Source organism: Suricata suricatta, chromosome 2 (genome assembly GCF_006229205.1).
Source record: "Suricata suricatta isolate VVHF042 chromosome 2, meerkat_22Aug2017_6uvM2_HiC, whole genome shotgun sequence".
Classification (NCBI taxonomy): Eukaryota; Metazoa; Chordata; class Mammalia; order Carnivora; family Herpestidae; genus Suricata; species Suricata suricatta.
Window position 1 is genome coordinate 45,894,519 of NC_043701.1, and position 23,426 is coordinate 45,917,944.

At 43.5% G+C, this 23,426-nt stretch overlaps 1 protein-coding gene across 3 annotated transcripts in view; it reads right to left on the reverse strand.

Moving 5' to 3' along the window:
- CHN2 (chimerin 2) overlaps window positions 1–23,426 on the reverse strand; it is a 291,932-nt gene that overhangs the window by 36,072 nt on the left and 232,434 nt on the right. Inside the window, exon 1 of one of the 3 annotated variants that reach the window (XM_029925761.1) lies at window positions 5,968–6,072. The exons of the other annotated variants lie outside the window; for them this stretch is intronic. Within the exon in view, the coding sequence (XP_029781621.1) occupies window positions 5,968–5,970 (3 nt within the window). The 5' untranslated portion in view covers window positions 5,971–6,072. Of the gene's footprint in view, window positions 1–5,967; window positions 6,073–23,426 lie in introns of those variants that run through there. 3 annotated transcript variants of the gene reach the window in all.

The window sequence follows — 23,426 nt, forward strand, 5'->3', positions numbered from 1 at the left end:
TGTTTGATGGTCTCGCTAGGGACTGAAGTTTTTGGTCCCAGGTCTCTCCACTTCGCAGTGAGGAAATCATTATGTCTTGGGAGTAACTCCTGATCTGCTGACAAAATTTAATGCAGTCGATGCCAGACAGAGAAATCAATGAATGCTGTTGGAACCAGAGAGCAAGGATTGTGCAGACAGTGGACCATTATGGAGACGTACAGTCCATGGTGCCATCCGGTCTTCTACTGAGACGTGGACCCACACTCCAGCCCCTCCAAGCAGCCTTGTGAAGAATCATGCAAGGCTGGTGTTTTCCTGTATAATCCTTTATTCCTGACAATTATCGTCATCTCACCTTGGCTCAGGAGTGCGTCCTTCCAGGTCATCCTTGTTACCTTCAGTGATAATAAGGGCCAATTTTTATATTGAACTATTGAGCACAACATCACTCTTGGGCCAGACAATATTCAGAATGCACTAGATGCACCTACTCATTTACTGTTAGCTCATGTGTATGAGGAACAAGAATTTTCTGCCCATGTTTTTGGATGAAGAGATTGAGCCACCGAGAGGGGAAGCGATTTGTCTGAGGACATGCCACTGGCTTAAGGGGCACAGCCCAGGACTAGAGCCCAGAGTATTTGTGTCTAGCACCCGTGTCCCCGAGCACCAAGTCCAGGTGCCGAAGCGAGCCGATGTGGCGCTACATCCTGCCGTCATGTCCTGCCATCATGTCCTGCTTCATCTAAAATAATTGGCCAAGCCTGCCTCCACCATATTTCTGCAGCAGACCGCACACCCAGCTGTACGGCCGTCCTCCTAGTCAGGTTACACCTGCTCAGAACATGTCAGTGATTCTCCACGGCCTAACGGTGTCGTGGCGTCGTGAGCTGTTCATGAGCTCATCTCAATCTACCCAGCTCACGTACTTCTCTCCACTCCACTCCACAAATCCTACACACTCTCTCTCTGGCACACTCACCTGGGTAGCTGGCTCCATTCTTTAGCATACTCTAGTATCATTTTACATGTCCAGCTGCTCGAAAACATTCGCATTCTAACCCAATGCCACGCTCTCTAAAAAGGCTTCTCCAAGCTCACCACCAGAAGCCAACACTCTCCTCTGAAATCCTATAAGGTTTTCCCCACATCTTCCTTATTGCACATTGTCACTTTCTATCTTACATTAGTGATTTATACCCATCCTTGCCCTATTGAGAAGTCACTGTGAGATGCTCTAGGTCAAGTTCACCTTCACAAGTATCTAATAAAATTCCTTGCCAGAGTAGGGACTGTCAGCTGCCAAGATGTGCCCATGCATATAGAAGGCCAGCATTGTGGAGAAAGCTGTGCAAAGGTGACCACATGGGGTGGGGTCTCCTGCCTGTCCTACGACTCCCCACCATGCTGTAGCTTCCAAGGACCAGAACCTCTAGGGATCTGCCTTCCTGACAGGCCCCACCAGACTCCTCCTTCCCTCTGCCCATCATAAAGGACATCTGCCATTCACAGGGATTACACGAAAGCATGGCCTATTTTTGAAAGGCTTGTAAGTTTTAGCCTAAAGGCAAAAAGACAGAAGGAATAAGGGTCCTTCCCCAAGTCTTCTGCTAGCAAGCCCACAGAAATCTTTTGTTGGTGACCTGTTCTGTTTAAAAACTGATTCTATGACCCAAACTAGGCTAATTATATGGAGATATGGTTTTAGAATCTGAGAAAACAACTCTTTAAATGGGAAGTGAGAAAAATGGGTCTCCTTCTTCCTTTGGGTCCATGGCGGTTGAATATAAGGAACTTTCATATTTTCTCTTGTGTCTGTGCCTTTATGACAAGTAATTTTTTTTCTATTTGTGACCATGATTTGTTTCTCAGATATTTGTCCCATATAATTTACCCAAACATAAGACCCATTCAGACACGTGAAGGGACCACACACTGCTCACTTAAGATGCCTCTTTACAAGCAACCAGGGTTGGCATTTGAGTGAGCATTATTGTGAGTGGTGTGGATGACCCCAGATCACCCTCCGACTACAGGAGAAATGATTATAAACGTCTCTTGGTAAAACTTCCCTCTTAACTAAGTCCATCACACAGAGCCCTTCTTTACCCAAGTAGCTCAAGAACACTCCTTGGCTTCTTTTATATCCCCCACAGTGACTAATACACGTTCTCAATACACGATGGGCACATCACTCTTTGGCAGGCAGTTCTTTCTAACAGAAAATTCAGTCTGACCTATTTTGATTCACACATTTGTTAGAGGAAGCACAGTTCCCTACATGCTCTGTTTCAGTCAGGGATTCCCCACCTTGAAACTATGGACGTTTGGGACCAGATAATTCTTTCTTCTGGGAGGCTGTCCTGTGCATCATAAGGCGGCTTGTGGCATCCTTTGCCTCTACTCACAGATGCCATCAGAAACCCCCAACTGTGGTGACCAAAGATCTTTCCAGACATTGCTAAGTTTCTCCTCTGAGGCAAAACTTCCCACCGTGGAGAACAGCTGGGTTAATTAATAACACAAATATTTACAGCATGCTTCCCGTGTGCCAGGTACTGAATTAAGTACTCTACATACATTGACTCATTTATGATTTACGAGGTAGCTACTCTTACACTTATCCCCACTTGACAGAAGAGGAAATAGGAATCTGAGATTAGAACTCAGGCACAGCTAAGTAGGTGTGTGCTTTTTTTCTTTCCTAAGAACAAGTTTACTTTTTATCATGATTAAATGCACATAACATAAAATTGACCATTTTAACCATTTTAAAGTGCACAGTGCAGCAATTTGGTGGAACTAAGTACATTCATAATATTCTGCAATCATTACTACTATTTAGTTCCAGAACGTTCCATTACCCAAAATGAGACTCCAAAGCCATTAAGCAGTCCCTCACCATTCCCCTCTTCCTCAGGCCCTTGGCAACCACAATCTGCTTTCTACCTCTATGGATTTACCTATTCTGAATATTTCATATAAATGGAATCATACAATACGTGGCCTTTTGTGTCTGGCCTCTTGCACTTAGAAAATGTTTTCAAGGTATATCTGTAGCATGTAGCAATACTTCATTGACTTCTATTGCTGAATAACAATTGATTGTGTGGATATAATCCAGTTGGTTGACGATTTGGGTTATTTTTACCTTTTGACTATTTGTAAATAGTTCCACTAACAAGTTTCTGTTTGAACCCCTATTTTCAATACTTTGGGGGTAAATAATAAATCTATGCTTTATTTATTTACTTTAACATTTTTATTTATTTTTGAGAGACAGAGAGAGACAGAGCCTGAGTGGATAAGGGGAAGAGCGAGAAGGAGACACAGAATCTGAAGCAGGATCCAGGCTCTGAGCTGTCAGCATAGAGCCCCACGCAGGGCTCGAACCCACAACCAGTGAGATCATGACCTGAGCCAAAGTCGGACACTTAACCAACTGAGCCACCCAGGCGCCCCTAAATCTATGCTTCTAATCCCTCTCTAAACAGCCTCAAATAATGTCCACATTTAAAAATATCCACAGGCTAAATGCCCAAATTACTCTTCTCTCCCTTATTTATCATTAGCACCTCCCAGGGCTGGTGTTCCCTGGTCTGGTTTTTAAAGAGGAGAATTTTGTTTTCCCTGAGGCTTCTTCCAAAGCAGGCACTACACTTAAGATACTTCTGGAAGTAGGTGGGACTATAAATAAATAGTGAAATAAGCTTACCACTTCCTTTTTCCTTTTTATAAACAAAGGTTGGGATTCTATTTTTTACAGCCTTTCACTGTCTTTCTTTCTATGTTTTGGATCCTGAAGCCAAGGAAGAATCAGGTAACAAGAAGGCGGTGGAAGGTTGGCAGAGGAAGACAAAGAGGCAAGGGTGGGCCGGTGGGCAGGACAACGTGGGAAAACGAAGCCCCCCGGGTGCTTGTGTGCACGTGAAGTACCCATGAGAGAAGGACGGCAGGAGAAAGGGGCAGATCCTTCCCTCTGTGTTGACTTTAGTCACCTAGCATCATAAACCCAGACGGGACCTCAGAATTCATACACCTGATGGCCCCTCTCCACCTTGGTCCAGGCAAGCCCACCTCTGGGGACCATGACATTTTGCCTTATTAGTACCAATTTCTAGAACAGGTGATTTAGCACCTATCTGCAATTCTTCCACAGACTTCAAGTGAATTCCACTCTGCGTTTTAAGAAGGGTTGATTGAAAAAGTCACCATCCATCCCTGGAAAGTCTCTCTTCACTATTCCAGCCCCAGCTCTTGTGTTTTTGGGGCCTCCCTCACTCCTCTGTCCCTTGAGTCTGCGTCCCCCTTAGGGAGAGAGAAAGCCTGAGCTCTCTCCCAGATGCAGACACTACCCTGCAGCTCTGGGCAGCTCTTGCCTCATGGAGGTATAGGAAATGGAAATCAATACTGTTAAGCCTGGAGAAAGTGTGGTGAGGAGAGCTCTCTGATTCTCCGCTAGTGTCTGGATGAAGTAGCTCGAGTCTGGGGGAAAAGTTGGCAACGTGTCAAATGTCTCATGTGTATTGATCCGATGACTCTATTTCCAGGATTCACTTAAGAAGGTTTTCAGACAAAGCATTAAGTAGGAAAGGTACATAGAAAAAGAGACAGATATTCATCATAACAATAATATCAAGGAATGAAAAAAGGTTCACCCATCAGATAGGGAGAGGTTAAATTACGGTGTAAACATGAAATGGACTATCATATAGGCACTAACGAAGATGATTAAAATAATTTTTAATGATGAAGGGATATGCTCCTGATATACTAGGTAAGGAGTAGGCTCTTGAAACATATTTAGTCTGATTCTCACTTTTGTAAGTCCACGTATGGAGAATATCAGAAGAAAACGCACCAGAATATCTGCAATACCTTACTATTGGAGAAAAGCAACAATTATCTCGGGGTGAAGATATTTTAACTGACACATTCTTTCTTCTTTTATGTCCTTTTTGTGTTTCCTACAACGATTACATCTATTTCCTTTCTATAGAAATACAGATTTTGTTGGGTATTAAGGAGGACGCTTGTTGTGATGAGCACTGGGTGTTGCATGTAAGTGATGAATCACTAAATTCTATACCTGAAGCCAATCTTATCCTATATCTTAACTAATAAGAATTCAAATAAAACTCGAAAAAAAGGGGAAAATATATAGATTTTGTAAAAGTACATTATAAAAACTTGGTTGGGTTTAGGGTGCTCAAATAACAAATCTTTAACATCACAGACCACCTTTGGGTCCAATCCTGCCTGCTCTTTTCACAGGTGAGACACTGAGGGTCACAAGTTTAATGATTTGTGAGGCTCCACTCCGATCCCATCACAGAGCTACTCTGCAGCTCGATCTAGAATCAGACCCAGGCTCCGGGTTCTCTTGCCTGTGACCTCTCTACAGTTCAGTGCTTCTTACCCTGGGGTCAGCCTCAGAACCCCCAGAAGGCTTGCTAACACAGACTGCTGGGCGCCACCTTGGCCTTTCTGACTCCATCAGTGGGAGATCAGGCCTAAGAATCCGAATCTCTAACAGATTCCCAGGTGATGCTGATATTGGGACCACACTTTAAGGACCTGTTTTGTGCTTTCCATGAAATCTGCGGGTCTCAACCTTGATGATATTTAGAATCACTTGGGAACAAACAAACACACAAAAGCCATGCTCCAGTTCCATTTCTGACCAATTAAATCCAGATTTCTGGGGATGGACCCTAGATTAAAAAAACAATCTTCCAGGAGATTCTAACACTCCTGACAGTGACGGTTGAGGCACTAATTCTAAGTGCTTCAATCCCGGGGATTGTTAGAGAAGATGGAGATACCCACGTGGTAAAGCCTACTGAACACCCTCCCCTCCAACAAAGGAATCAATACCTTTTCAAACACAAAATGTGATCATGTTTCTGTGCCTCCCTACCCCCACCTCTCACTGTGTTACTGAAAACCTCCATGGATTCCTAAGCTAAAAGCAAAAATCCATACCATGACCTTCAGGGGTCCGTGTAGGCACCTGCCACCTTTCCAGCCTTGCCTCTGATCCCTTTCTTCCTGTCACCTTGAGGATTTATAACCATAAACTATTAGTATGCTTTTCAAAAGTATTATCCATGACCCCTTCTAGACTGCCAGTTTTATGACATCAGGTGCTGCGTGCGCTGCCATCACAAACAAGACCCTGGGGCCTCACACCTGGTAAAAGGTAGGCTCTTACTAAATTTTACTGGATGAATGAGTGAATGTCCATGGCTATAAGATATCTTGACATCAGAGGGCCACATCACTATCTGTTTATCTAGTCATTTTACTTCTGTGAGTCTCTGATATAAAATCTAAGTGTCAGGGCACCTGGGTGGCTCAGCTGGTTAAGCATCTGAATCTTGATTTCGACTCAGGTCATGATCTCACGGTTTGTGAGATGAAGCCCTGCGTCACTACCGCTCCCCCCACAACCCCTGCCCTCTGCCCCGACCATGAGATAGCATGGACCCTATTTAAGATTCTCTCTCTCCTGCTCCCTCTGCATCTCCCCTGCTTGTATGCACACACTGCTCTAAATGAATGAATGAATGAGATCCAGGTGCCATGCTCTTTAGGTTTTCTTTTAACCAAGCTGTCAGATTTCTGGTGTCGTAAGATGGGACACATAGACCAATGGAATAGAATAGAGAGCCCAGAACTGGACCCACAAATGTATGGCCAATTAATCTTTGACAAAGCAGGAAAGAGTATCTGATGGAAAAAGACAGCCTCTTTAGCAGGTGGTGCTGGGAGAACTGGACAGCAACATGCAGAAGAATGAAACTAGACCACTTTCTTACACCATACACAAAAATAAACTCAAAATGGATAAAAGACCTGAATGTGAAACAGGAAACCATCAAAACCCTCGAGGAGAAAGCAGAAAACAGCCTCCTTGACCTCAGCCACAGAAATTTCTTACTTGACACATCTCTAAAGGCAAGGGAATCAGGAGTAAAAACAAACTACTGGGACCTCATCAAGATAAAAAGCTTCTGCACAGCAAAGGAAACAATCAAGAAAACTAATAGGCAACTTACAGAATGGGAAAAGATAGTTGCAAATGACATACCAGATAAAGGGCTGGTATCCAAAATCTATAAGGAACTCATCAAACTCCACACCTGAGAAACAAATAATCCAGTGAAGAAATGGGCAGAAGATAGAAACAGACACTTCTCCAAAGAGGACATCCAGATGGCCAACAGATACATGAAACAATGCTCAGTGTCACTCATCATCAGGGAAATACAAATCAAAACCACACTGAGATACCACCTCACACCAGTCAGAGTGGCTAAAATGAACAAATCAAGAGACTATAGATGCTGGCGAGGATGTGGAGAGACGGGCACCCTCCTACACTATTGGTGGGAATGTAAACTGGTGCGGCCGCTCTGGGAAATAGTGTGGAGGTTCCTCAGAAAGTTAACAATAGAACTCCCCTATGACCCAGCAATAGCACTGCTGAGGATTTACCCAAGGCACACAGGAGTTCTGATGCACAGGGGCACATGTACCCCAATGTTTATAGTGGCACTTGCAACAATAGTCAAATCATGGAAAGAGCCTAAATTTCCATCAACTGACTAATGGATCAAGAAGATGTGGTTTATATATACAATGGAATACTACATGGCAATGAGAAAGAATGAAATCTGGCCATTGGGAGCAATGTGGATGGAACTTGAGGGTGTCATGCTAAGTGAATAAGTCAGGCAGAGAAGGACAGAACCATATGTTTTCACTCATATGTGGAACAGGAGAAACTTAACAGAGGAGCCTAGATGAGGGGAAGGGAAAAATAGTTAAGGAGAGGGAGGGAGGCAAACCATAAGAGACTTAAATACTGAGAACAAACTGAGGGTTGATGGGGGTGGGGAAGAGGGAAAAATGGGTGATGGGCATGGAGGAGGGCATTTGTTGGGATGAGCACTGGGTGTTATATAGAAACCAACTTGACAATCTACTATAAAAAAAAAAGAAAAAGAAAAAAAGAAAAAAGATATCTGTAGAAAGTCACACTTGGAAAAACAACAGAAAACAAACCAAAAACATGGAAAAAAAAAAACAAGCAAAAAAAAAAAGCATGACTTTGGATTAGAGTTCAGACTTTGCTGAACACTGAAATGACCCTGGGTGAGTCATTTAACTTCTCTGAGCTCTAATCTGCTCTTTTAAACAGTGGGCACTATGGCACTATGCCAGCTTCACATAAGAGAATTAAATGGGGTAACATGCAAAGTGCCTGACATAAGGCACTTGCTTAATATATATTGGTCCTCACTCTTTTCACTGTTTTGGAATCTCATTTTATCTGTAAAATGGCACCAGAGCCTACTTCCTGGGGCTGTTGCGGGATTAGCTGACGCAGAGTATTATCAAAGACCTCTTCACTATGTCTATGGAAATGCATGGACTTGGCATTATTTCTGTCTGTAGGTTCAACTAGCAAGACACAAATGCCTGTTCAGATGAACCTACCCAGCTTTCCTTCCGTGAGAGGCCGTTGAACCAGGGCAAGAGAGATACCAGGAGGCTTTCTGCTTGAGTTAATTCCATCCTGCCTATTTCTTTCATCACTGGTTATGGAGGACTTTTCAATACTCACCCATCAGTGGTAATAGAAAATGAGCTTGTGTTGCTGTTTCAGTCTTGGTGTGTCCCCTTACTGGTTTCAAGATTTTGCCAGATTCCTAAATGAATCTCACCCTTAGTTTCCTCATCTATAAAGTTGTAATCCTATACAGACCTTGAAAAGTCATTATGAAAAACCACAAGTGCTAGAGAAAACAGCAAATAGGCCATGTGATCTGATCCAGTGTTTTCTACTTGGCTTCTTGTGGTGTTTATAGAACCACTGCCTTGGTTGCCCAAATTACTCCAGATTCAGAAGTGCCTCTAGCTTTGGAATGCAACTGGAGTCCCAGGAGCAACTGGCGGTCATCATTTTTTGTTTGTTTGTTTATGATGTGGTATAAGGTGAGCCTAGGGGCGTCTAGGTGTCTCAGTCGGTTGAGTGTCTGACTTCAGTTCAGGTCATGATCTCATAATTCATAGGTTGGAGCCCCGCATCCGGCTCCGTGCTGACAGCTTCAGATTCTGTGTCTCCCTCTCTCTCTGCCCCTCCCCTGCTCTCACTCTGTCTCTGTCTCTCTTTCTCTCAAACATAAATAAACATTAAACAACATTTTTTTAAATGAATGAATGAACGAATGAATGAAATCCAGGTGCCACGCTCTTTAGGTTTTCTTCCAACCCAGCGGTCCGATTTCTGATATCACAGGATGGAACCCTGGAAGCAGGGAAACCCTGCAGGGTCAGGCCCTAAAGAACACAACCAGGTTTGGCACCAGAATAATATGAAAAGTAGCATCATATATTTGTGGGGTACGTTATATTACATGATATCTTCCCTCTATGTGGAAGGTGGAATGAGAACAGAGGTACTAACAGGCAATGTCGAGGGGAATAGAATCCAGTGTCTTGATTTTCTTTCCAATCCGAATCCCTGACACTGTGGTTGTCATGGATCAGCAGTGGTGGCTGACAGGTCAGGGACACCAGGGTTCACTTCTCCTCTCCGCTCCCAGGGACCTCTTTGAAAACCTTTAAAACGGAGCACTCCCCACAGCTTTTCTATTAACATACCTCTAGCAATTAGCAGGAGACCAACGCTAGCGTGGCACTCATCAAAGCTTTGTGCATAAAAAATAAGTACTAATTTCTCTGGTAGTCTTTCTCCTTTTCTTGACTTTCATCAAAATGACTTACAATTTTTGCAAGAGTTAGCATGTTCTCATATTTTTCTTAGACCCTCAGTTCACTTCCCACACATACGTCTGGGTTTCTGGAGTTGGTGATGAGTCTGGACTGCATGCTCTTCCTTCAAAACCACAAAACATTAACTCCTGCCCAGAAACACTCAGCTAAAATGTGGCAGGCATTCAGTCAGCTTGAAATGAAAAATAATACGTGCACACACACACACACACACACATATATATGTATATGTATATGCATATCTATATGCGTATCTATATGCATATGTATATAGAACAAGTGGATAAGAGGTAGGCAATATGGTTTTGCTGTGGCATCCTAGATCTGCCTCTCTCTTCCTGTTGGTAAGCGAAAAAACCAGAAATTCTAAGTGAAGAATAGACCAACTTATTGAATGATAATCAAAGGGCTGATTTCCTTTTACCACTAAGCCCAGCCTGATTGACCCCATGTACTCTGAACACGACTAGGGCCAGATGAATCTTCTTCGCTCCTCCTAAGAGCTGCCCTGGGAGTGTTTGCTATAGTCTTTGCTAGTGGCTTTCAGCCCTGAAAGAGGAGGAAGGTACAACATGGGATGTGAGTGAACTGCAGACTCATCTCCATGAATGCTAAAGAAATGAGGAAGGAGGGGGCCCTGTGCTCTCTCCCGCCCAGGCCCTCATCAGAGACGCAGGGTCCTGGCTTTATCGGGGTCCATCGAAAACATCAGGGACAGCTGTCCGCCCTGGCTGACTCCTGAAACTCCTGGTGACCTCCAAACCCGCTGTGCTGTGGGCCAAGGAGAAGAGGGCTTATTTCTGATGGCACAACATACCCAGCTGCCCCTCCAATTGTTCTCCAGGGACAGATGGCCACTCTCATGACGAGAGACACAAAGGGCCGAAGGATTGGTCTCGCTGCCTCTTTTACGACTCATTTCCCTTCACGCACAGCAGCCAACGTTCACCCCAAACGGAAGGACCTGTGTGGTCTCTAAAATGGACCGAAGCACCTTGTGGGGAGGAAAACGAATAACTGGCTACTTCTTGGGTTGAGTGGGTGTGTAATGTTATAATCACCATCCTTTCCATACTATTTCTCCAGCTGCTTTACTGAGGCTGAGGTCAACAATTTTGATTAAGTGCTGATGCGTCTCACAGACCGCTTAGATGGAGACACAGGAAGTGCTCCATGTGAGAGACCGACTTTCCAGCTTGTGTTAAGCCTCTCACACACTTCAGCATGTAATTTGTTGTTGCTTTGTTTGCGTGCGCAGTTTTTGGAAGCGGGAAGAAGAGAGTTCTACACTAGAGTGGAGTAATCCATTCACTTAAACAAGCACTTTAAAACTCTAAGATTTCTTAACTGCCAAGCTTAAGAAAGGCTGGCAGGGTTATTTTTGAGAGAACGGAGCATTTGTTGCGTCAAGTGCCTCAGAACTGCTTTAGAATATTTTAGGTAACCTTTTGTAAAACTAAGACCCAGAGAAACAATGCACATTTTAAGGGAGAAGCCGCTATTACAAAATTCTCAGCTGCTAGCTCCTTTCTCTTCTCATATTCCATATTCATTTCCTTTCCTTTGTATTTCTTTGTATTTCTTTGCTGTCATGTGCCTTTCCAGTTTTGACCGGAGACGTAGGTGCTCAAATGATTGAATCATGGGTTTTATTACAGAAGTCAAAGATGCCCAATTTCTAGCTCATGGCACCCAACTGTAGAGTAGAACCCAAGTGTGTTTCTCTCTTACCCTTTCCCTGCCAATGTAGCTCACGCAGCCAACCCTGAGATCTCTCTGCCAGAGGCTGTAGGTTTGCCGAATTATATTTTCTTGTCATACTACAGCATGGCAATTTGCAGAGCAGAACGTGTCAAACAGAGCCCCAAGCTACTTTTCCACCAGGTTCTTTGGTAAGCAACTGGGGTAAGGCATGCCTTTATTGAAAGAAACAAAAAAAATGAAATTGACCAGCTATTTTCTGCATGTGAACTCTCCTGTGTCGCAAATGACAAAGATTCCGATTAAATGGCTTTTCGAGATTTCACAAAAAGTATCTCAAATTCCCTACTGAGCTTTTACAGTGAACAATCACCCAAACAAAATAGTTTCTGACGCCATTCACAGCTGTGCAGCTGATACTGCCCAATATAGCTCTTGGGGATATTTACGAACCCAGCAGTTCTGAAATAGGGATGCCTGCACATTCCAAATATGAATCTAAGTTTATTTCTGGTCTCCTGTGTCCACGGTGACTGGGATTTTCTAATTCTACTATTGGTCCGCATAGTTGTGCGCTGATCAGCCTTATGCCAAGTATATGACCCTGTGAAGCTCCTTCCCAGATTGGATTTCAGAGGATGTGTGGCGAGGCAGACGCTTCTGCCAGTCACTGCCTGCTCTGGGAAGACAGACTGTCATGCTAACGTGTAAGCATCAATGTTCCAGAGGGACAGTTCTGTATGAAATGGCCACATCCAATCTGACCTCAGCTCTCTTTCTAATGCAATGTAAGTATTTGTGGACATGTTTCAGACATTGTTTTTTCCCCTCCCTCACTCCCTTCCTCCCTCCCTCCTTCTCCTACCCTCTCTCCAGCCCTCCCTCCCTCCCTTCCTTCCTTCTTCAGCAAATATTTATTAAACACCAATTATATATCAGGCCCTGTTTGACATCAGTGGGATACAGTAGTGAACAACTGACAAAAACCTCTGTTCTCCTGGAAAGCAGGCACAAACAAAACTCATAAGCTCTCAAAGCTCAAAACTCACTATATGCTATTCTAGAAAGGGAGAAGTGCCATGAAGACAAATAAAGTGAGAATATAGGCTAGAGATAGAGGGTGCAATTTCAAACAGAATAGCCAGAAGAGGCCTCACTGAAAGGGTGACGTCTGGGGAAAGAATGGAGGGAAGTGAGGGAGTGCACCTCACGGGTACCTGGAGGCAGAGCATTCCAGGCAGAGAGGATGACAAATGCAAAGGCCTCAAGACAGAAGAGAGGTTGGCATTCAGGAAATAGCAGTGATGAAGAGAGGCTAGAGTAGCATCTACGAGGCGATGAGGCGAGGCACCTGGGGCCTCGGGGGAGGGAGTAAGGACTCCCATTTTCACTCTGAGTGATGAGAGCAGCCACCCAAGGCTTTGAGTGGATTTGTGCTATCATCTCAATTACATTTAAAGAGCACTGGTCTGCCTGCTGGGCTGGAGACCACAGGAGGGCGAAGGCGGTAGCAGGGAGGCTGCTCAGGCGGTTACTGCAGAAATGCAGGTGAAGAGAAGATGGCGGATCGGACGAGGGTAGGAGCAGTGGAGGTGGTGAGTGGTGGTCAGATTCTGGATAGCTTGTCAACGCAGAGGTCATAGGATGACCTGACAGGCTGGGTGTGAGGTATGAGAGGAAAAGAGGACTCCAGGATAACAACACTAACTAAGTAGATACAGTTTTCATTGAATGAGAGGAAGAAGATCACAAAAGGGGCAAAACGGAGGGAGAAAGTCAGGAACTCCAATTGGGGTGTTTAACATGGAGTAGGCAGCTAGCCCCCCCCGCCCCCACACCTACTACTAGGGATATACCCCTAAGAGTTACCATGTGGAGATGGATAGATGGATTCACAGTAAAGGAGTCAATAGAGACAGAAGAGCAGAGGCTCCCGGACTGAGCCCTGGGGCCCTCCAACTATTAGGAGGTCTGGAAATTCAGAAGGAATGGACCAAAGTGAAAGAGAGGGCACATGTGATATTCTGGAAGCTGACTGAAGAGATGATCAATTGTATCTAATGCTGTTGATTGGTCAGGTATGATGGGGACTAAGAAAGGACCAAAGGATTTATCATCATGACAGTAGGTGATCACCTTGATGAGGGCAAGGGCAGTTTCCAAGGAGCGGTGGAGGGAAGCCTGATTGCAGAAGCTTTGAGAGCGCAGGGGAGGAGCACATGTGGGGTGGTGGATTGTGGAGACAGTACCAGGGAGCATGGAGAGCCAGGGGAGCAGCAGCAAAAAGGGGTGGTGAGAGGTGGGGTCGAGAGAGACCGTTTTCCCTTTTAAGAAGGAACGAAAGCTACTGATATTTCCCTTGTCCATCATAAAACCATAGCCCATGTAATAAAGAGTCTGACTCCATTTTTGGTATTTGCTGACAGCTTTCAAATCAATCAGAAGGCCTGTAGACCCCCTCCCTTGATGCCAGTGGAAAGTCAAAACCAACACAAGTCTCCCTAACCACCCTAAACGCTAAGCCAGTTGTCCCTTATAGCTCTCTCCAACCCTCTTCAAACCTGCTAGGAAGTCTGTCCTGCTCGCCCTATGGAACCTCATTATGTGAGTAATTATACTTTTCTCATCCCCTTGATGGGCATGCGGCATCATCAGTGTCAACACCAAACCAGATTTTGGGCTGGATGTTTATTCCACCTCTGTGAAGTGACCACAGTAGCCTAGCAGGACCAGAAAGCACCTTAGACATGGCCCATGACTCTGACCTTGCTCAGAGGCTGTGCCTCTTCCTGCTTCCCATATTTTGCTAATTCTCAGAACCTGGATCCCTTCTCTGAACACATGATATTCTTTTGTGAAGCCTTGCCTCTCCAGTGTGCTCCCTACCACTTAAAACTTACAAAATAGATTAGAATTACAACAGCAACAACATAGAAGACAATAGTCCAAACAATTGTTGAGCACACACTGTGCCGGGCACACTAACCATTGCCTCGTTTCATCCATCTCATGACATAGGTATCACCATCCCCACTTCATAACTGTGCTAAGAGAGCTTCTGGTACTCAAGCTTGTGTGACTACCAAGTCAGATGTGAACACGGGAAGAGCTGCTCTGTAGTTCCTACTCCTAAATTTCATGGGATTCTGTCTCCACGGTAGGAGGTAATGTCCTGAGAAAGGATTTTCTGCATCCATATTTTCTAATCTCTTTAGCAAAAAAAAACCTCTCAAGAGCACTCAACAAAGGTTTATAAATAAGTGACTGTGCCTGGTCTGGTCCGATCTCCCTATTTTACAAAGAGCATCATGGCCCCTTAGCGGCACAGGTCCATACAGCCAGTTCATTGTAGAGCCGGGACATGGACTGGAGGGCCAAGCTCTTCCCAGTGTGTAACACCAGATCTGGGCAAAGTTCATGTTCTCCTGGGTTACACAAGGTAAGCCACACACACACACACACACGCACGTGTGCGCGTGCCCACATACATATTATCAAACGTAGGCAGGACATCATCAATGTACCTTGTTAAAATCATCTTAGAAAGTCATTTGCACATGTGTATCAAGAGTTTCAAAATATAATTATCTTTCAGATTCTATAATTCAACTTCTAAAAATCTATCCTCAGAAAATGACCCTCCATAACAAATGGCAGTCCTAGCAGTGTCATTTCTAATGCTAAAAATGGAATATATTGTGCGTAGCCTAACTTTAGGAAAGAGCTAATAAGTATGACACTCAAGCAACAAGCAAAAATGATGTGAAGCATATACAGTAACATGACTAAAATATGCGATGTAAAAAATCAGGATACAAAATTTTAAATGTGCTATGCTTAGAAATATATTTAGAAATCTAAACCCATACAGATATCACTGTAAGGAAATAGACCAATGTCTATATTTTACCTTTCAAAATTTCTTTAATTACATTACCTTTGTGATTGGCATGAGAAAAAAGGAAACTTTTGCTACAGAAATAGATCTATATTTATATATTATTTTTATATGTTTATATATATTAAAACATTTTCTTCCATTTTGCATCAGTTTGATTTTGTAAGAGGAGGTCTTTACCTTAAGAAATAAATTAGTTTTGGTGAATTTTAGATATAACTAGAAACTGGATTAATAGAAAAGTTTTAGAGTCTTCTGTGGATCTCTTAGCTATATTTAAAGAAACTCTCAGATGTACAGTAAGTAGTTAAGTAACATTATTGGAAATGAAAATTGTTCAACTAACAAGCATTAAGGAAGGATTCACTCTCAGTGGAGCCTAAAACATGCCATTTAAGGGCCTTCCTTGATATGAATTAAAATCTTCCCAAAATACATAAGAATGTTATTCCATAAAAACAACATGATTTAGGTTAAGTCTCTTAAGAGATTTTGACCTTGAGAAGAGAGCAATAAATGTTTTAAAATAAAAATTCTGTTTCTACCATAGATATTATTGTTTGTAGCAGTCAGGAGCCAAAGGAATAAGGAATAAGTATGGTTGAACAACATAGATTTTCTCTAAATAAACTTATTTGGACCCATAAAATTACATCCTGACATGTGGAACTATGAGAATTTAGATTTTGTAATATATCAATAATGATTTGGGATAGAAGAGCTTCTATTTTCTAGTTTAACTTTTTTTACTTCAGTTTTACCAGAATAAAAATGAAATACGGCTCCACTTTTTATTTGTATCAATAAGTAAAGGTTTCCCATCATCTCCTAAAGAGCTGCGTAAGAAGCTAACACTGTATTTGGCAATGTGCCATTTCAGTTGAAAATGCTGTATGCTTACCAAACCCCACAGTCGCCATCTAAAAATGGTGAAGGGTTAGGGTACCTGGGTGGCTCTAAGAACCAAGTGTTCTTTTTTATTTTTTTAATGTTTATATTTATCTTTGAGACACAGAGAGACAGAGCATCAGCAGGGGAGGGGCAGAGAGAGAGAAGGAGACACAGAATCCGGAGCAGGCTCCAGGCTCTGAGCTGTCAGCACAGAGCCCCGTTCAGGGCTCGAACTCATCAACTGTGAGATCATGATCTGAGCCAAAGTTGGATGTTCAATGAACAGAGCCTCCCAGGTGCCCCCAAGTGTTCTTGATTTTGGCTGAGGTCATGATTCACAGTTCATGAAACTAGCCCCATGTTGGGCTCTCCAATGATAAGCATGGAGTCTGCTTAGAATTTTCTCTTCCTCTCTCTTGGTCCCTCCCTTGCTCCTGCTCTCGCTCTCTCTCAAAATAAATATATAAACATAAAAAAAATGGTTATGAGTTTTTGCTTGATAAGAATTCCTTGTTATGAAATGACTAGAGGCTAAGCTGTCTGGGTTCGAATTCCTGCTCCAACTCTTCCCAGCCAGGTGACTTTATGCAAGTCACTTCACCTCTTTGTGCTTCAGTTCCTCAAATGTAAAATATAGATAATAATTGTAGGTACCCTTAGATGATTAAATGTGCAATTTAAGTTGTAAGCTGTAAATCGCTCAGATCCATGCCTGGCAACACTTATATGTATGTATGCATATATAATTTAATGAATAAGTTAACTTTAATGATTATGCAGGTGATGCTTTCAAAGGCCTAATCTTAGGAAGACGTTGACATCTGAGTATAACTAAGACTACCTTTATGAGATGTGGCAAAGAAATAATTTTCTGACCTGTCACAATTGAAAAAAACATATGATCATTTTAATTTGACCAAATCACCAGAGAGCTAAGCATAAGCTGTAAGCATTTTGATCCCTGAAGGCAGTTCTTCATGACATATGGTGGAGGTTGCACTGAAGATCTGTAAATGCTGCAAAACCAGGTTTGCATCTCAATATATTTTGCTGGCAGAAGAAAAAAATAGGATGAGGGGTGTATTTTAATATGTGAATTTGCAGAAAACAAACCACATGGAGGGAATACTTAGACTGGTCCTGGGACAGAAACATGGCTGGTATTTGGGTCCTGGGCCCCCACACTGCACTGAGGAAAAGAAGCTTTCGGGCTCCTGGGGAACGTGATGAATGGTAGAGCAGGTCAGGCTGTGAAGATGTGAATGGGCCTGAAATCTTCACTCCTGACTTCCTCGCCTTGCACATTATGACTGGGTGTTGGCAGCAGATGGAGATCCTTGCTCCTGGGATATAGCAGACTTTTTGGAGTACTATCGAGCAGAGGGATCATTTCCAAAAACACACCCCCAGCTACTTTCCGGAGTCACCAGCCCATCCATGATATATCCTGAGTAACTATTTTCAAAAGCATATTTTGTGTCGACCCCCTTCTCTACCATCACTCAGGTTTCAAACTAGTAGTTGTTTCCAGTTGTTCGATGGTTAAATAAGCATGAAGAAATTCTACATATATCCCTTTCTTAGAGAAGGACTATATATATTCCTGTTTAGAAGTATCAGCATTTCCCAAACTTAGCTGTAACCACGTAAGGCCGGTGAGTATATAGTAGTGCTAGTGTTTGGGAAACGGATACCTGGCACTCAATCTCAGGATTGTTCTGAGGATTAAAACAGATCATGTACAGAGTTTGCAGTGCCCCAAACACAACAAAAGCAAACAGTGGAGGTTTGCTTTGATTATTAGGAATAACAACTGCTTTTTAAGTAAACATAGGTAGTGGTCCCACTGTATCCTTGAATGGCGCACACATAAGAAGACTGGTAGTGGCTTGGCCAACGGGCCCTGGGTGACACTCTGGAGAGTAGGGATGGCCATTGGGTGACACTCTGGAGAGTAGGGATGGCCACTGCATGCCTGTTCGCTTCCACGTGAGGAGTCACTCAGGGCCAGTGGATGAGGAAACATGAGTAAAGGTAAGCTCAGGATGACTGATCATGGGTGATGGTTGGTGGCCTAAAGTGCACCTCAGGACATCAGTCCCAGGCAGGCAAGGCAGGACCTCTGGGCAGTCATTCTCAGGTTTGTCTCCCAGCAGAGATTGGCCATGACACGCCCATTCTTGTGGGCCCCTCTGAAATGCTGTGATGTCTCGATGGACAGGGCCCAGGTGTCATCTGAGTCCTAGCATTCCATATCCTGACCTCTAAGCTCCCTGGTGCCAGTTAGTCTGAAGTCCCAAGACACAAGGTCCTGGCATCCACTCATCTTGCTTTCTAAACTCCTCAATGGATAAAAACAGTCTCTCAGCCCCAAATGACATATCTTAAACAATATGAATCCATAGGAAACTCCCCTCTTGGCGATTTTCCTATATTCTTCCAAAAACTGGTGCATTCTGGGAAAAGCCCAAAAACCAATGACCAAGATCCTTAGGAGAAGGAATACATGTGTGGGATGGGGGGGTCTTGGTGAGGGGGGTCATTACTTTGAGCTTGCTTGCCTAGTTGCAGACAGTGTTACATACGGTACTATGAGTGATGCCTAACGCATTTGTATTTTAGTTTCTCTATACACATAAAACAAAGTGAAACAATTGGTAAAGTTTTTCCACTATGAGAAAAACATGGTTCCAAGAACATTAATTTAATAGGTTATATGAATGGGACTTTACAGACACACAAATGTGTCTATAATATAATATAAAGTATTTTTATGCTATAGGATAATAGAAATTTGTAATTACAATTTATTATAGTATGTATCAGACACTACTTCAGATACTTTATATCCCTTCTCTTATCCAACCATCCATGTACTCACCTACCTATTTACCTATTTGGCCAGATTCATCCTTTGATCCATTCTTCCTTCCACTTTCCCATCCATCCACCCACCCATCCATCCAATCAACAAACTATTAACCAACAAATGAGTCAAACAATCAACCAACACTAAGTGAACACCCCTAAGTGTCAGGCGCTGTGCTAGGCTCTGGGCACTCAAAGTCAAATCTGATCCAGTCCTTGTTCTCATTCAAGGCAGTTTAAAGACTAAGAAAAGTGTTTGTATCCCAGGAATTTTTACCTATGCAGGGCATTGCTGTTAATTACTGCTGTATTTCACACCTGAAAATTCCTCTCCCTCTTGGCATATTTCTTAGTATGGACTCATCTCCATATGTGGCATTGTCCTGACAATACAAACCTTTATTGCCTGGAAGGAAAGAGATTCTTCTGCTATGTATATAACTTAAAATTTGATTTTATATAAGTATATGCATAAAATCCCAGTAAGCTGGGGCCATAGCTGTGAACTTGGACCCATTAGAATATACTCCAACCCATCTGACATTATCCTTCCTCTGTGTTCACCTTGCTAACTCCTATTCATCCTTCTAACCTCCGTGGGCCTCTCACTTTCTCCCGGAAGCTTTTCTTTGTGCCTGTCTTAGCTCAGACCATCTTTTATGTAATCATTTTTCCTTTGGCACTGTTTAACCCAAAATTCTACATAGTCATGTCAGTCTTGCTCATCATAGTAAATGTGTTATTCAATGCAGATGGGATGAGCCCCTGGGATCTTCACTTCTTCCCACCTCCCCTCCCTGCATTTCTAGCCTTGTAAAACCATCTTTTCTCATGTTTGAAATGAGTACAGAGGTACCTGTAAATCACTCTATTTGAGGAGCATCTTGGAAGCAGGAAGCTATAGATCGTAATGATCAGATGGTTACTGTTATCTCACAAGACAACTTTTTGCCTTTAAAATGGACACCTGCTGGGTTAAAGACAAAGCATAAAAAGTTACCAGCACAGGGCATGGCACATAATAGCTGCTCAGTGAGTACTGGCCGGATCTTAATTTGCCCCCACATTTCTTTTTTTTTTTTTAATTTTCATGTCTTTATTTTATTTTGAGAGAGAGAGACACACAGAGAGTGAGCAGGGGAGGGACAGAGAGAGAGGGAGACACAGAATCCGAAGCAGGCTGCAGGCTCCGAGCGGTCAGCACAGAGCCCGACGTGGGGCTTGAACCCACGGACGTGAGATCATGACCTGAGCCGAAGTTGGACACCCAACCGACTGAGCCACCCAGGCGCCCCTGCCCCCACATTTCTATTGTTACAATAGGGTAAGGATGCCCTGGAGGAAGTGGGCGCTGTCTCCAAGTTCTGTACTGGGGATATGTGAGGTATGGGCATTAGGAATGACCTGGCCAATAAAGGAGTGGTTCTCAAACTATGTTGCACCTTACAATAACTTGGGGGGGAGGGCTTTGGAAATTCAGACGTCTACTTGCCACCCTAGATCAATTATATCAGAATATCTGGGGGAGGAAGCTAGGCACTGACATTTTTAAGAGATGTCCTGGGGTGCCTGGGTGGCTCAGTTGGTTAAACGGCCAACTTCATCAGCTCAGGTCATGATCTCACGGTTCGTGGGTTCAAGCCTGTTTCAGGCTCTGTGCTGACAGCTCACAGCCTGGAGCCTGCTTCTGATTCTGCATCTCCCTCTCTCTCTGACCCTCCCCTGCTCAAACTCTGTGTGTGTGTCTCTCTCTCTCAAAAATAAATAAATATTTAAAAAATTAAAAAGAAAAAAGAGAGATGCCCTGTGGTTCCAATGTGCATGTGCCAAGAGAAATTTGCTTCCAGAAACACTAAGGGTTGCAGTGAGCTCAGGGCTGGTTTGGAAAAGGGGCAACGGTACTGATTTGTCTTGGTGACAGAGGCAGGAGGCAGAGGGTAGGTGTTGACATAGTTGATCTGCCTGGTGAATTCTATTGTGTGATGGCTCCTTTTCTTCCATCTTTTTTTGTTTCTCTCCTCCTGGTCTCTTCCTCTTGCTGCTGCCTCACTGGCTGCTTGGGGACTACTTACAGCGGTAAAATCAAAAGAATTCTGAATGCAGGACATCCATGCCTCCAGAGGCTTCTCTTCTGCTACCTTTGAGTTGGCTGGAGGTTTGGTCTTGCTTTTCTGGATGTCTGTGAGCCTGGCATGCTAGGAGGGGAGGTGGGGTGAGCCAGAACCTTCCTGGCCTGCAGGTTGATGTCACACTGGCTAGCAGGTGCATATGGCTTTCCCAGGAGAGGTCCCTGCTGCTGTGGGCTGGTTTGTAAAGTGGGGTCTGATCCTGCAACTGGCTGACGGACCTCAGAAAGGAGTTCTCCATTCCCCCTCTCGATGCACAATTAATCAGATATTTCAAGTCCTGAGGCCATTTGGGCCTTTCTGGGTGATCCATGGTGGTCTGACCTAATGAGGACCCTGGAGAGGGGTTGAACTGGGGAAGTTTGATTTGTGCGGGGAGAAAGATTAGCAAGGACCACCTTGGGCTGATTTCTCTAGGGTGACATTCCCCTTTCAAATGGAAAAAAGAAAATGAAAATTCCAAATGACATGGGAAACCAGAGGAGGGGGACACATAGTAAGAGAAAGAGAATTAGGACCATGTGAAAAAGAAGTGAAGATAAAAAGCACATGAAGGAAGTAGTATGAAAATTCTTCTAAAAATCTTACAAACTTTGGGGTGCCTGGGTGGCTCAGTCACGTAAGCGTCTGACTGCAGCTCAGGTCATCTCACTGCCTTGTGGGTTTAAGCCCCGCATTGGGCTCTGGACTGACAGCTCAGAGCCTGGAGCCTGCTTCAGATTTTGTCTCCATTTCTCTGCCCCTCCTTGCTCATGCTCTGTCTCTCTCAAATATAAAATAAAAAATGTTAAAAAAAATCCTACCAGTCTTTGAAAAGATATTCAAGACTAAATTTTAAAAAAATTACAACGTGTGGACCCAAGCCTTTAAGAGCCCTCGGAGGGGATGAACCTGACTCCTGATCCGCCACGTTCCTGACAAGGAGTGTCACTGTGGGAGATGCAAGATTCCTGGGGAAACCTGAAACCACATGAAAGGGAACAAGGAACTGGTCTCTCTCAGTTTAGTGTAACTTAATTCAAAAGCAGGAGAGATGTTTTTGTGAAAGAATCACTGTCTGATTCAAGTCAACAGGATTCTTAACTGGTCGAATTGCACAAATGTGTCTGCTGGGCATCACATCCATCGGTTCCTGACTTCTGATATTTCGTCACAGCCTTGGATCTTTACACAAAGGACTATGCAGATGAGATAGGCCAAGGGGAAGGCCAAAGCTAAATGACTTATCTTCTTGGGTGTATTTACCAGACTAACATCCTTTCACATGTCCAAGTGACTGAGGGAAACTAAGACTTTTGATAGGGGACATTTGATAAATATTTTGATTTGATTGAAAAGTCTCCTGCTTATGACACATGCATTTTTTTTCCTGACTGTGATGATCTTGGCCAAGTAACCTGATGTCTTAGGGCCTCAGTTTCCTTACTTCCAAAATGAAGGCTTAGCCAAGGCCACTTTCCATCTTCACACGTACAACAGATATTAACCACAGCACTAGCTCTACGGATGCCCTTGTAAAGTTAAAAACCAGGGATGGGGTGAGACAAGTAACCAGATAATTGTATAATGTTGGAGCCATGGGAGAACAGAGATGGGACAGCTAACATCAGAATCCCATGTGAGGCATGTGGGCGTGTCCATGGATTACCCCATCAGCGACACCGGCACCCGCTTCGTAAACTAACGGTTTAGCTGTGTAATTGGCCTCATAGTTTGGAGGCTCAAAGGGAGCCAATATGTCCCACTACTTCTAGCATCTTTGCCATCTAAAAATAAATGGAAACTTATGCGTCCATTTTATTCAACAAACACCCCTAATCATAGCCTGTGAAAACAACCACTCATTGTATCAACACATCATGGGGAAAGTTTGAAATTAGACACAAATCAGAAAATACACAGTGTTTTTTGGGACCAATAGTAACAGGAGGCTGAACTCTGAAAGGTTAAAGGTGGATCTGTGAATATGACACACAAATTGTTAAGGAAAAAAAAGTGGGCAACTGAAATTGAAGCATTACACCATTTTTTGGTAAACTTTAGGTAATGTGTGTGATTTTTTAAATATGTGTTAATTCCTAAGTAGAGGCTATTGAGCTGTGGGCAAGAATCACATTAGAATAACTCATGCACCAAGAAGAAGGCTGGGTCCCTGA